The 12,623-nt window shown below is 39.6% G+C and overlaps 1 protein-coding gene across 2 annotated transcripts in view; it reads right to left on the bottom strand.

The window, feature by feature from the left end:
* Positions 1 to 7,915: 7,915 nt before the first annotated feature.
* The window catches only part of ciita (class II, major histocompatibility complex, transactivator), a 31,525-nt gene continuing 26,817 nt past the window's right edge, over positions 7,916 to 12,623 (bottom strand). For both annotated transcript variants that reach the window (XM_041817362.1, XM_041817363.1), the window contains exons 19-22: positions 10,048 to 10,131; positions 9,852 to 9,935; positions 9,594 to 9,677; positions 7,916 to 9,477 (exon numbers count right to left, since the gene is read on the bottom strand). In XM_041817362.1, coding sequence (XP_041673296.1) covers positions 9,408 to 9,477; positions 9,594 to 9,677; positions 9,852 to 9,935; positions 10,048 to 10,131 — 322 coding nt within the window. In that variant the 3' untranslated portion in view covers positions 7,916 to 9,407. The remainder of the gene's footprint in view (positions 9,478 to 9,593; positions 9,678 to 9,851; positions 9,936 to 10,047; positions 10,132 to 12,623) is intronic.

The raw sequence follows: 12,623 nt of genomic DNA, 5'->3' as shown, positions 1-12,623 counted from the left end.
TGGGCTCACTCTTAGAGGTAGGGTAAGGAGTTCAGACATCCGGAGAGAACTAGGAACAGAGCCGCTACTCCTTCACATTGAAAGGAGCCAGTCAAGGTAGTTCCGACACGTGATCAGGATGCCTCCTGGACGCCTCTTTTTGGGGGGTTTCCGGGCACGTCCAGCTGGGAGGAGACCTCGTGGAAGACCCAGAATGTGCTGGAGGAGTTATTATCCTGTCTGGTCTGGGAATGCCTCAGGAGGAGTTGGAAAGTGTTGCTGGGGAGAGGGATGTCTGAGTTGACTTGCTTAACTTGCTACAACTGCGACCCAGCCCTGGAAAATCAGAAGAAGATGGATGGATATAATTATATTACACCGTACACAAAGTGCTACTCTCAGCCACATATGCTATGGTATTTACCACAGGTTGATGTCCATTAAAGGCCTTCCTCAGACCTTAGATGATATAGCACCAGCCCTCAGGGAAACCTTGTGTCAGACTTCAGACCAAAAGGTTTCAGGAAAAAAGTTGTCATCGGCATGTCCTCTGCTCCATCTTTCTTAACCACGAATTCATTATGGATCAAACTCTGACCAGAAAAGTTTGTTCTACACCCCATTAAAGAAGTGTGATGGTGCTGATACACAAAGTGGTGCCTTTTCAGGTTAATAATGTCTTTTCAGATACACTGGGGAGATATCTCATGGTACAAGGGACACTTATTAAAGAACATATCAACCTGGTTAAAGTATATGGCCTGGATGATGACAATCCATTATTTTTTGAAGACTTATTCTTTCTAATAGCTTAATTTCCAGGCAAAATAATGATGGTGGGCTACTTTAACTACCTTTTGGCCCCATCTTTTGATTGTTTATCTGGAACAAGCACATCACATTCCCACAGTAGAAAGAAAATTCATTAAGGACCTCAACCTGTGTGACATATTCGCATATTGATTTTTAAGAAATGTTCTCAAGTTTTACTCCCAAATATTGTTAACAGCATTGTTTTATCTGATCACGCCCCCACTTCATTACTCTTCAAGGATTCACAGTTAACGAAAGGACCCTCCAGATGGCGCCTCCATCCTAAAGTGGCTGCATGACTCCAATCTGAAAAAATGTATAGGTGTGCATATCGACCTTTACATTGAACACAGATCAAACTTCTGCAGTAACCAGGTGGGAAGCCTTCTGCTTATATTACAGGGCAAATTATTTGCTTTACTAGTTCAACAAATACATTTAAACAGAAAGTGAATGAATTAGATGTTAGAAATCTAGAGAGAGAGAGACCAGCATTAATAACTCTGCTCAAATCAAGCAGAAACTCTGAGGAATCATCATCATCATCATCACCATACGTCATCAGTGCTTTTTAATATGAGATCTGACTCCTGACTTTGAAACCTCTGGGTGTCCCAGCATGGACACCATACACAGGTAATCCCAGACCAGAAGCATTACTTCCAATCCAGTGATCTCACAATTTTTCACGATATCTTACAATATGTTTTTTTTTTTCTTTTAGTACTGTTCAGAACTTTTGAGAAGGGGCTCTCATTTAAATGATACAGTCAGACGTTTTGTCCCAAAGATCATGTTAGGTTGAAATTGTGAGTTGTTTACCTCAACACTGCAGAGAGGACAACATAAGACCCACTCAGTGCAATGCATTCACAACTTATGTAACATACGACTGCAGGGTAAATTGAGTAAGAACTCCATTGGGGTGCTGAAGATAATTATTCCTGAAATATCTGTTTGGTTAAAATCTTCAAGCCTGTTTTTCCCTCTGGGAAAGAAAAACACACATTATCTTATTTGCTGTTTTGAAGGCTCTCTCTCAAGGCCTCCTTCAAGGTTAAGCCATTCTTCAAGTGCAGTAGATAACGTCAGCCCTGTAACCACGGTGGTTAAATTAGCATCTCCATGACTGAAATTGAGGGCAAAAGATGCAGACATTTCAGATGTTATAACCCTTATTTCAAATGAGTTTTTTCAGTATAAAGTGGAAAATAAATGCTACTGCATCGGCAGTATTGCGATGCACTGGACTGTTGTGGTGAAAAGGGAGCTGAGCCGGGAGGTGAAACTCTCAATTTACCGGTCGATCTTAGTTCCAACCCTCTCCTATGGTCCTGAGCTTTGGGTAAGGACTGGTAGAATAAGATTTTGGGTTCAAGTGGTTGAAATAAGATTCCTCAGGAAGGTGGCCTGGCTCAGCCTTAGAGATAGGGTGAAGAGCTTGGACATCCAGAGTGAGCTTGAATTTGAGCTGCTGCGCCTTTGTCTCGAATTGCGCCAGCTGAGATGGTTCAAGCATCTCATTAGGATGCCCCCTGGTCGCCTCCCTGTAGAGGTCTTCCAGGCATGTCCAACTGGAAGGAGACCCCCTGGTAGACTCAAGACTCACTGGAGGGATTATATATCTCATCTGGCCTGGGAATGCCTCAGATTCTTCTGATAAGAGCTGAAAATTATCACTGGGGAGAGGGATGTCTGGGCTGACTTGATTTGCCTTCCGCCACAGTGACCCGGTCCTGGATAAGAGGATAACTGGGCCATGTTCATCCCTTCCTTGTAAACATGATATCTGAATAATGCTTTGGGGGGTTTTCTTCAAACTTTCCAAAAAGTTCCACTTTGATATAAGAAATAGCTGATTAAATTTGGGTCATAGGTCAAGGTCACTTGGCCAGATGATGTCTGAAGAACTCTTATGGGATTTTCCTCAAATAAAGCACAAACTTCCACTGATGCAAGGAAGACCAGATTAAATTTTGGAGGTCAAACGTCAGGATTACTGGGCCTCATATTCATCCCTTGTTTGTGGACACCAAGTGCTCACTTTGAAACAGGGATTTTTCAATAGATATTAAAAGTCCAGATCATTGGGCTCCTTGCATGTGAACACAATATCTCAATAAGGCTTTGAGAGATTTCCCCCAAACTTTGCACGAATGTCTAGTCTCACTCAAGGTTGAGCTGATTAGATTTTGGAGATCATAGGCCAAAGGTTAAGGTCATCAGGTCTTAGGTTAATCCAATGTTTATCAATAAGACTTCTCAAAATAAATTTCCTCAAATGTGGCCCAAATGTCTACTTTGACTCAAGGATGAACTGTTAAGATTTTGAGAAGAAAAGATCTTTGGGTGTTATGTTCATCCCTTGTTTGTAGATACAACAGCGCTTTTAAGGATTTTCTTTGATCCCTGCAAAAATGTCAAAGCTGATGCAAGGATAAACTGTTTAGATCTTGGATTTCAAAGGTAAGGATCTTTGGGCCTCATGCTTATCTCGTGCTTGTGAGTCAATATCTGAAAGGACATTTGAGGAATTTTCTCTTACTCCTGCAAAAATGTCCACTCTGGCCCAAGGGCGACCTGATTCAACACTTACATGTTATTTACCATGGTATCTTATGAGTAGCTCTCAAATTCATCTAAAAAGAAGTGAAGAAAATCCAGTGTGTAATTTCACAACAGTAGACCTTGGAGTTGCAGAGTTATGAAATTGCTTCTCGGTAGACATGGAGATGAGACGAGAATAAAATAATTGTCATACATGTAAATAAGTGTATGTTCAGATCTTCATAAGATGTCACCTTGGAAACAACTGAGTCCTTATGTAATCACCAAAAGTACATAATAAACATGCTCTTTGACTTGTGCTGTACTTTCAATAATCACAGAAATCACATGTTATGAAACATGATTGCAATGAAATGTTAATTTCAAGAACTATTGGAAAAATACAATGCTAAATACGTACTTCTTAATGATTTACCTGTGCTTAATAGATATAGTGTAGTCAATAATTATCTATCAAATATAACTGCATTATTGATCAACAGCTACAGCAATAAAACATGTGCCTTATATTCCACAAGCTGCCAACTTATTTTGCATGCAGTTGAGTGTAGTCATGGGTTTATTTACTTTAAGGTGATGATACTGGGAGTGAAGGGCTGAAACCTGAACATCCTCAGTTACATAAAATAATTGGAAGATTACATAACTGTCCAGGCTTTGATGTTAGAGTATTTTGTTGGTGCTCCAGCAGCAGAAATCCACTCTTACTGCCAATTTAAAACATTCACTGATTACTGGTTATATTTCCTATTCCCACTCACAGTGAGTCACTTGCTGTGACTCAAAAAATAGTGACCATTACTGCAGTGGTTTTAGCTGACAGCTGAAATGAAATAATGGATTTCTTAGGTTGAATGGAGATACAATGATAAAGTAGTGTTAACAAACATAAAGAGGGTTCACTGTGAGGAAATGTCAAATATTTGCATTACTTCAACATAATCTTTTTCACAACAGACATTTCGACCCATTTAAAGACAAAGAAGAGCTGATTTAATACTTTAATCCTATTTCAGACTAAGATTGGGCGATAATACTACTGGAACTACTGCATCTTAGGGTATTTAATAAAAGCCACAGTATCCCTTAAATTACCAGCATGATAAAAGCTGCTGTGCAATGAGTGCAACACTCGAGTGTCACAAGATGGCACCACCCTATGGTCAAAAACTAAACTGTAAAAGTGCAGCTGGTTATAATGCGACCTTTAACGCTCATACTAAAAATGCTTAATCCTTCTCTCTGGATGGTAACACAAAGTGTTGGACACAGTCCATAGTCAGTTGAGCACCCTACATGATCCATGTGGTGTATGTGAACATTTCATACATAACATGGACAAAAGTTTTCGGCCACACCTGTTAATTATTAAATTCAAGTGTCTCAATCAGACCTGTTGCTGCAGGTGTAAGAAATCAAGCAACTCACCATTTAGGCTACATAGCCATTCTCCATTTATAATAATTTGTGATGCTAAATCGGTCATTCTGATACCAAAAGCTGAAAGTTAAAAACCTGACCTGCAGAACTTGATTACAACATTTTTAACAAAGCATAGTAAACAGTCTGCTTACAGGAACAAAGCTCATTCTCCATAAAAATGTTCTAACGTAGCAAGCATAGCACACATAGCTCCATTAGCTGCCTAAGCTACATAGCTAATGTGGCTAACATAGCTAAAGCATGAGCTCACAAAGCAGTATGTTTGCTAAAACTCAAGTTGACAAAGCTAATTAAGCCACATTGGCTTATATAGCAATGTTAATTATGTGCTAGCATAGCTACGTTAGCTTTATCTAAAGCTAACGTAGCTAAAGTGAGCCACTGTTAGTGTAACTACTTCTAAAACTGGTATATACAACATTTAATCCCACATTAGAGATGTTGCATAGTCTGTAAAGTTTGCAGGTATTTCACGAATGTGACTGCCAGACTTTGTTTATGAATTAAACTGAAAAAAAAAAAAAAAATCTAAAAAGCTGTACAAATTACGGCACTTCCGTTCTGAAATAGTGTCTCAGTTAAACGGTCTGTGAGAGTAGCTGTCAGAGACACATGGTCTACAGCCAGACTGTCTAAAAAAAGGCGATAGTACATGTTTGCTAGAGCTGGATTTGACATACAAGTTTGAGGGGATCCAGGGTTCTAACTGAGCTAAATGTCCAGTACTGCTATGGTGAAGTCTTTTTGCCTTTGGTATAGATGCATTAGCAGTGGCCCTCTGCGAGAGCCGACAACAAGCAGAGACTAACATGGCCGCTAGCTTGACATGCTAACTCATTAGCACTGCACTGTCCTGACAAGAGGGAAGGAGATGTCAATCATGCCTAACCCACAGAAAAAAATCACCTGTTTGGGTGAGTGCGTAGGATTAGATAGAAGAGAAGCTACTTTCACTGTCTGTAGTTTTTAGTTGGATGATATCAGCATGGAACTAAGCTTGCCTGTGAAAGAAAGTAAAAAAGCCTCACCATGTAAGATAAGAAGGCTTATCCTTCAGTGTTTGGACAGTAGATGAAAGGATGTTACTTTTATTAGAGCTAAATTATAAAATTGAGGAGATTAAAGATAAAAACAAAGCTGACCAGAATGAATCCCTGATTGAACAAGTGGTGCTACAGCACCATCCAGTGGGAGAAAGCGGTACTGCAACCGACAGTTCAGGCATGCTTACAATTCAACATTGCATGAGTCCAAGGGTTTCTCACTGATTTTCCTTCTCTTGGGTGTGAATCAACTATATTTGTTGAATTTCCTTTTTTTGGAAAAGGTACAGAAGTCATATGTTAGATATGCAGGAAAGCGGATAGAAACTACATCAGAAGCGTATCATGAAAAACATGAAAAAGTCTGTAAAAAGAGGAGACATGATCTATAGTATGTCGATCTATGATATATGTTATCATGTATGGACAGCAGCGAGACCAAATGGTCCTCCCCTTTATGCAGAGGCAGAGGAATTCCACCCCAGGATGGAGTTGCAGGAAGAGACACCTGAGGATGCACCCAAGAGGAGAGAGACCACAGGGAAGATCTCCGGCAGGTGAGTTGGAGTCCACGCTGCACTGTGCTCAAAGACACAGATTAAAAAAAATAGGCTCAAATGTAGCAGAGCTTCAGATACTCTGACTTGAGACTCAATTCAACCCCCAAAACAGCTGTTCTTCATTTACCATGATGCAACTCAACTACTTCCTGTCTGTACCACATAATTTCTGCTAACTCTCTAGTCCAAACCTCACAAAACACCAATATAAAGAGAGAGCAGAAGTCATCATTTAGAGTTAAAGCAACACCCAAGCATTTATAAAGCTGTAGTGGTAGTTTTTTCTTTGCTACCTTTGCTTAAAGAAAGACCACCTTTCTTTAGCACATTTTGGCTTAAAAATAAATTTTGAATCAAACAGTTACAGACACTTTAAAAATGGTAAAGGTCAGATTTCATCAAAACAGAGAACAGAAACTTGTTTTGAAGGAAGTGAAAAGAAGGTGGTAATTTGACAACATTGTAAACATGTGAACAAGCAGGAACATTTGAGTATAAGATCTTTTTTATTAAATTTACAGCAGTTTGTTGTAAGTCTATAAACACAAGAGGTGACCCAAGCAAAGTTACAGCTGAGAGAAAAAAATAAATAAAAAGAGAGAAACAGGCTTTAGACAGGACAAACAACACTGATTTTTTTTAAAGCATACAGTGACATTACAATCAGCCATAAAAGGCCACATCTCAGTGCAAATATTCTTGAGTTTGTAGCAGCCATTACAACACATTTATTTGTGCATAACTTTCTGTAAAACTGCATTTCCACCAAGCAGTCTGGTGCTGTCGGCTCACTACACTTCATTGAGTACAATTTTTTTTTGTGTGTTTCCATAGTCAGGTGCTGGTAAAAGTACCAAAACAAAAAATCTTCACCATTTTTGTCAATCTTCCATTGGGGTATTTATCTGCACCTAATGGGTGAAGCTGGACCTGCCTGCAGTCCGTTGACTGGTAAAAATAATCATCACTACATTTAAGACGACATTAATAATGAATAAATACAAGACACACCTGGATCTGTATTGACTTAACTGCACCTCTTTAAGTGGGCTTTCACATTAGGCACAGTTGTTTTGAACCGCACCGCGGTATACATGTAGCTGGTTTACAAACCTGCCAAGGAGGAGAAAGAAGTAGAAGCTGCCATGGAGACCACTTGGGTCATAACCTGAGCGAAGGTTGTTTTTGTTGTAACCCGGCAAAAAAGTCCATCCTGCAGCCATGGATGATTTAAAATCACTTTTTACGATGCCAGCATCGTTGCTCTCTGTATCTGCACTTCCACATCTACAAGAGGCCGGTGCCATTAAGGTGGAAGACATGTTGTGTGGATGCTGCTAAAGTGCCAGTTTTATCAGAACTTGATGACATTTCTTCATTAAAAGAAGAACAAAGAACACCATTGAGTTGTTTTCTTCTCAAAAATGACAAAGTCAGGAGCGCAGATGGTCGAGTGGTTTAAGGCACTACCCATGTACGCGGGCGGCACAGGTTCAAATCTGGCCTGTGGCCCTTTACCACATGTCGCTCCCTGCTCTCTTCCCTGTTTCCGAGTCTATCCACTGTCCTTCCTCTATCAAATAAAGGCTCAAAAATAAATATTTAAAAAAATAAAATGACAAAGTCGTGTCCTGACATGACGCTATGGTTCACGTTATGCAGTTGTCTATGGAGTTTACTCCTCGGTAGGGGCGCAGCTCGGTAGGAGCTACGCCATGTGTTTTGTTACTCTGATTGGCCAGTAAAGATGTGTCAGACAGAGCGTCCATCCAAGCGACCTCCAAGTTTTTTTTTCCAAGGTGCCCTTTCCCAAATGCTGTCTATGAGTGATTTACCAGATGAATGTGTTTCACACATTCATCTGGCGTGCCAGGTTACCACTTGGTCACACCCGAGACAACCTCCCCAATTGGGCCTGCATTTGTATTCACACTAACCAAAATGAACCAGACTTAGGGCTCAAGTGCCCTTGGATCCCTGGTGTGAAAGCCCCTCACGATTGTCTCGCACCATGCCCGAGTGCAGTGTTTCCTCAGGCACAGTCACCGCTTGTCATCATAAAGTGGGGATGGGTCCTGAGGCTGGACCAGTTGAGACCCACTGCTCTGTACTTGAGCCTGCTTGCCTTCACATCTATGTACCATGCCCATATTAATCAAGCCCACCTCTTGGGCATGGTTGCTGAATATGTTTGTGTTCCCAAATGGATCCAGACTTTGGGGGTCAAGTATGCTCTGATCCAGCAGTGGGTCCCTAAAATGAACAACCCTAACAGCTTTACACTCTCATTTTGAATCCTTGATATGCTACTTGTATATCAATTTTGGAGCACACATTCATGTTTATATAAAGTTCAATAATTGTATCATTAATTTTTAAGTTTTCTCTCTTCTTTCCTCCTCTACTCTGATAATCCAGTTGAGAACCCCATAAGGTCTTAATCAGCCTGATAATAACTAATTAGAATTGTAGAAGCAGGATTTTAACAAAAGTTTGACTGTTAATATGGAGGCCTGGGATTTATTATCTATGCTACACCCAGTCAGAAGAGGGAATCAAATACCTTGTTAGTGCAAACATACTTGCCCAGTAAAGCTGGATCAGATTCTGATGTTCTGAATCTCTAAAAAGAGCTAGCTCTCCTATGAGCGAGGCTTGTTGAACAGTGACAGTGGAAACGCAAGCAAGATCAGGATTTACAGTGCAAAGTCCTACCAGTCTTTGCTGAACCAAACCAGACTGCTTGGTGGAAACGTACCATAAGGTGCTAAAGAGTCGTAATCAGTATTTACTCCCAGCACAAGTGCAAATATTCAAAATAATCTGACAACATGAATTTACAAAAGTAGCAGCAAAGGTTTGTTTTCTTTTAGTGCAATCATTTTTTCTCTCTCTTATTCTGCTTTTGTTCTTCTTAAGTGTTTCGGCTATAACGAGCACTGATTGTGTGGCGTTATCATGCAATTGGGTTGCACAGAATAAGAGAAAAGTTCATACAGCTCTAATCGATCCTGTTGTCCTGCTGCTGGAGTCGCTCGAAAACGCCGTATGGAATACACTGGTTCCACATCCTGGATTTAGACGACAAGGAAACAGGGAGAAAGGTGAGGAAAAAAATACTTGAATAAAGACTGAGATGTATAATGAAATAGCTTCCAGCTGATGTTGACACACGTGTTTTTTTCACCTCAAAGTCTTCATTTGTTTACATTTCCTCAGACTTGCACCCAGGCTCTGCGCTCCAACATCTGTGAGCTTGTTGTACTTCACACTGAAACCACAAAAGATGACACTTTAAATGTCTTTTTAAAGTGAACTACTATCTACAGTTACACCCACCAAACATGCAGTCATGGAACATCTGATCAGATAAACAGGCTTGAAAACACACAGAAAGGTTAAATTAAAAAAAAAAAAAAAAAAAAAGTGACATATGTAGTCTTACTCCAGTTCTGTGAGGGACGTCATGTGTGGCAGGACAGCTGCTAAACTCTCCGCCCCTTCGTCAGAAATCACATTACTGTAGAGACTGGAAAAGGCGGAAGAATGAAGAGGGAAGTGAAAATGTGTATTTAAAAAGAGCCCTCTCTGGTGTTGTGTAGGTATTTGTGTCCATATGTGGGTATGTTTCCATTACGCACCTTAAACAGTGCAGTTTGGGCAGATCCCTCAGGGTTGTAATGAGTTTCTTCACCCCCTGGTCTCCAATACAGTTCTGTGACAGCCTAGAAACACGAGAGGGAAAGGACACATCATCAGAAAATACTATTAATTACATAAAATCACAGCAAAACGTCTCAGTACACATATAAGCAGATCTAAACTTAACTATTTTACCCAAAGTTAATTCATCAGTGATCAAGCACAAAACTCATAATCATCAACTGTATATTAATATGGACAATGCCCCTCTATCTCCTTCTGATGAACAAAAATAAAGCCAAAATGTCACCTTGATGGACTTTGACCCATCACACTGTTGATGTTATTAATAGCCAAGACATGTGCAGATAGGATCTGGCCACTGGACCCAATGGAACTGATACTTTGCCCCTTACTTATTGACATACAGTATGATAATGCTTTCTTAGGTTGGCACAGTCTACAGTAGATTCTGCAGAAATCCTTGTGCTGTTTTTAAAATTTTTATTAATTTATCAAAAGCCTTTGTTCCTGTTGTCCATGTTGTTTTAAAAAACATTCTGCACTGCATTGGTTTGTCAGAACAATCTGTTCATCAGTTTGAAAATGATTTATTCAACAGAATGCAGTGTGTGCAGGCTGATGGCCTTCCTTTAAATGTCTTCAAGTTAAAAATAGAGTGCCTCAGGGCTCAGTCTTGGAACCACTGTTATTCACACTATATATTAACAGCAATTTTCATTTATATGCTGATGACACTTTTATCTGTTGTCCCCCTCCTACACAGCATCAGGATCTCTGTCACTTACAAAACCATAACAAAACCAAGCTTATGGTGTTTTCAAATTCAAAGAAAAGGTTGCTGAGAACCTTCCTTCTTCTGCAACATGTCAGGGTGATGTGATTGATTTTGTACCATCTTATGACTACCTTATTTTATTATTTTTTTTAATTCATGAGGGCCAGTCTTTTAAGCTTCATATTGAGCAACTGGTAAAGAAGTTAGAGCTTCAGGTGGGTTTTAATTTCAGGACTAAGTCATGTTTTTTTGTTTACTGCTAAGATAAGACTTGTTTCTGCCACTCTTAAGCCTCTGATTGATTACAGTGATGTATTATATATGCACACATTTTCAATAGCTGCGTTTGCATTTCAGTTTTTTTGTAAAATTAAAGTGATATTTCTTAAATTTTTTTTTTTTTAAGATTTTATTTTTGGCCTTTTTGCCTTTATTTGATAGGACAGTGGATAGAGTCAGAAACAGGGGAGAGAGCGGGGAGAGACATGCAGGAAATAGTGCCACGGGCCGGATTCGTGCCACGGGCCGGATTCGAACCCGTATATGGCATGCGCCTTAACCACTCGACTACCGGCGCGCCAATATTTCTTAAATTTTGACTAAGTACAATTCCACTTTGAATATGTTTCCATTCAAGGCAGTTTTGGGCATGAGCCTCGCAATTCTCATAAAATCTTATCTCGCGTGAATCCGCTGCAAGGAAGCTGGGTGCTCAAAACCATTGTGTGTTGGTACTGTTATGATCACATCAGCTGTTGCCTTGATAATTTTGAACAAAAGACGAAGGCAACAGATGATAGTTCAGAGGCACAGTCTGTATGTATGGATGGCAAAAGCCACGTATAAGGGTATAAGTATGATGTTAAGAAAAGTCTCATCTCCACTTCTGTCCACACGTACTGCGCCATGTTGTCTTGGAAGGACTGGTCATGTGACACCATACATCACATCCTGTGACTTGTAAAAGGGGAAAAGTATTTCCGTTACACTTTTGCAATATATTTCTATATTGAAATGTCTGGAAAAACCTCCTCATGAGAGCGTAAAAACTTGATATTCGAGAGGTTTTTCAAAATCCAGGTGTTAACATAACCAGTTTTTAATTGCGCTATTTAGATTTTGCGCATTTCTAAGGGTAATGGAAACGCAGCTAATGACTTAAATCTTTGGATACCAAAAGGTGATCAAATAGTCATGCCTGCGGACTTGTTGCCAAAACAGAGCAAAAAAGAAATAAAAAATCATGACAACGGCCAAATTTGAGCAAAAAAATTGATCACAATGGAAACCACTCAAAATTTGACCAGGGTGAACATGACTCAGAATTTGACAAAAAAGTCATGACCTCGGACCTGCCAATAAATTTTAGTAAAAAAATCAACCACAACTGATATAGTTTTTTTCTGGACCTCTCACCAAATTTCATGAAAAAACATGATCCACTAATTGACAAATTTTAGCAAAAAATTGACCACAACTGAAACAATTTTAAATTTGACAAATAGGGCTTGACCTGTCACCACATTTGAGCAGAAAACTGACCTCAGTGGAAACCACTCAAAATTTGACAAAATATAATGACCTCAGACTTGTCACCAAATTTGACATAAAAATTGACCTTTTTGGAAATGACTTAAAATTTGACCAAAAAGGTCATGCTGGTGACCTGTTGCCAAATTTGAGGAAAAAATTGACCACAGTTGAAACCATTTGAAATTTGAGAAAATATCATGACGGCAGCCCTGTCGCCAAATTTAACAGAAAAATCAACCTTGT

Source organism: Cheilinus undulatus, linkage group 21 (assembly GCF_018320785.1).
Source record: "Cheilinus undulatus linkage group 21, ASM1832078v1, whole genome shotgun sequence".
Taxonomy (NCBI): Eukaryota; Metazoa; Chordata; class Actinopteri; order Labriformes; family Labridae; genus Cheilinus; species Cheilinus undulatus.
This window is presented reverse-complemented; position numbering and strand designations above follow the sequence as displayed.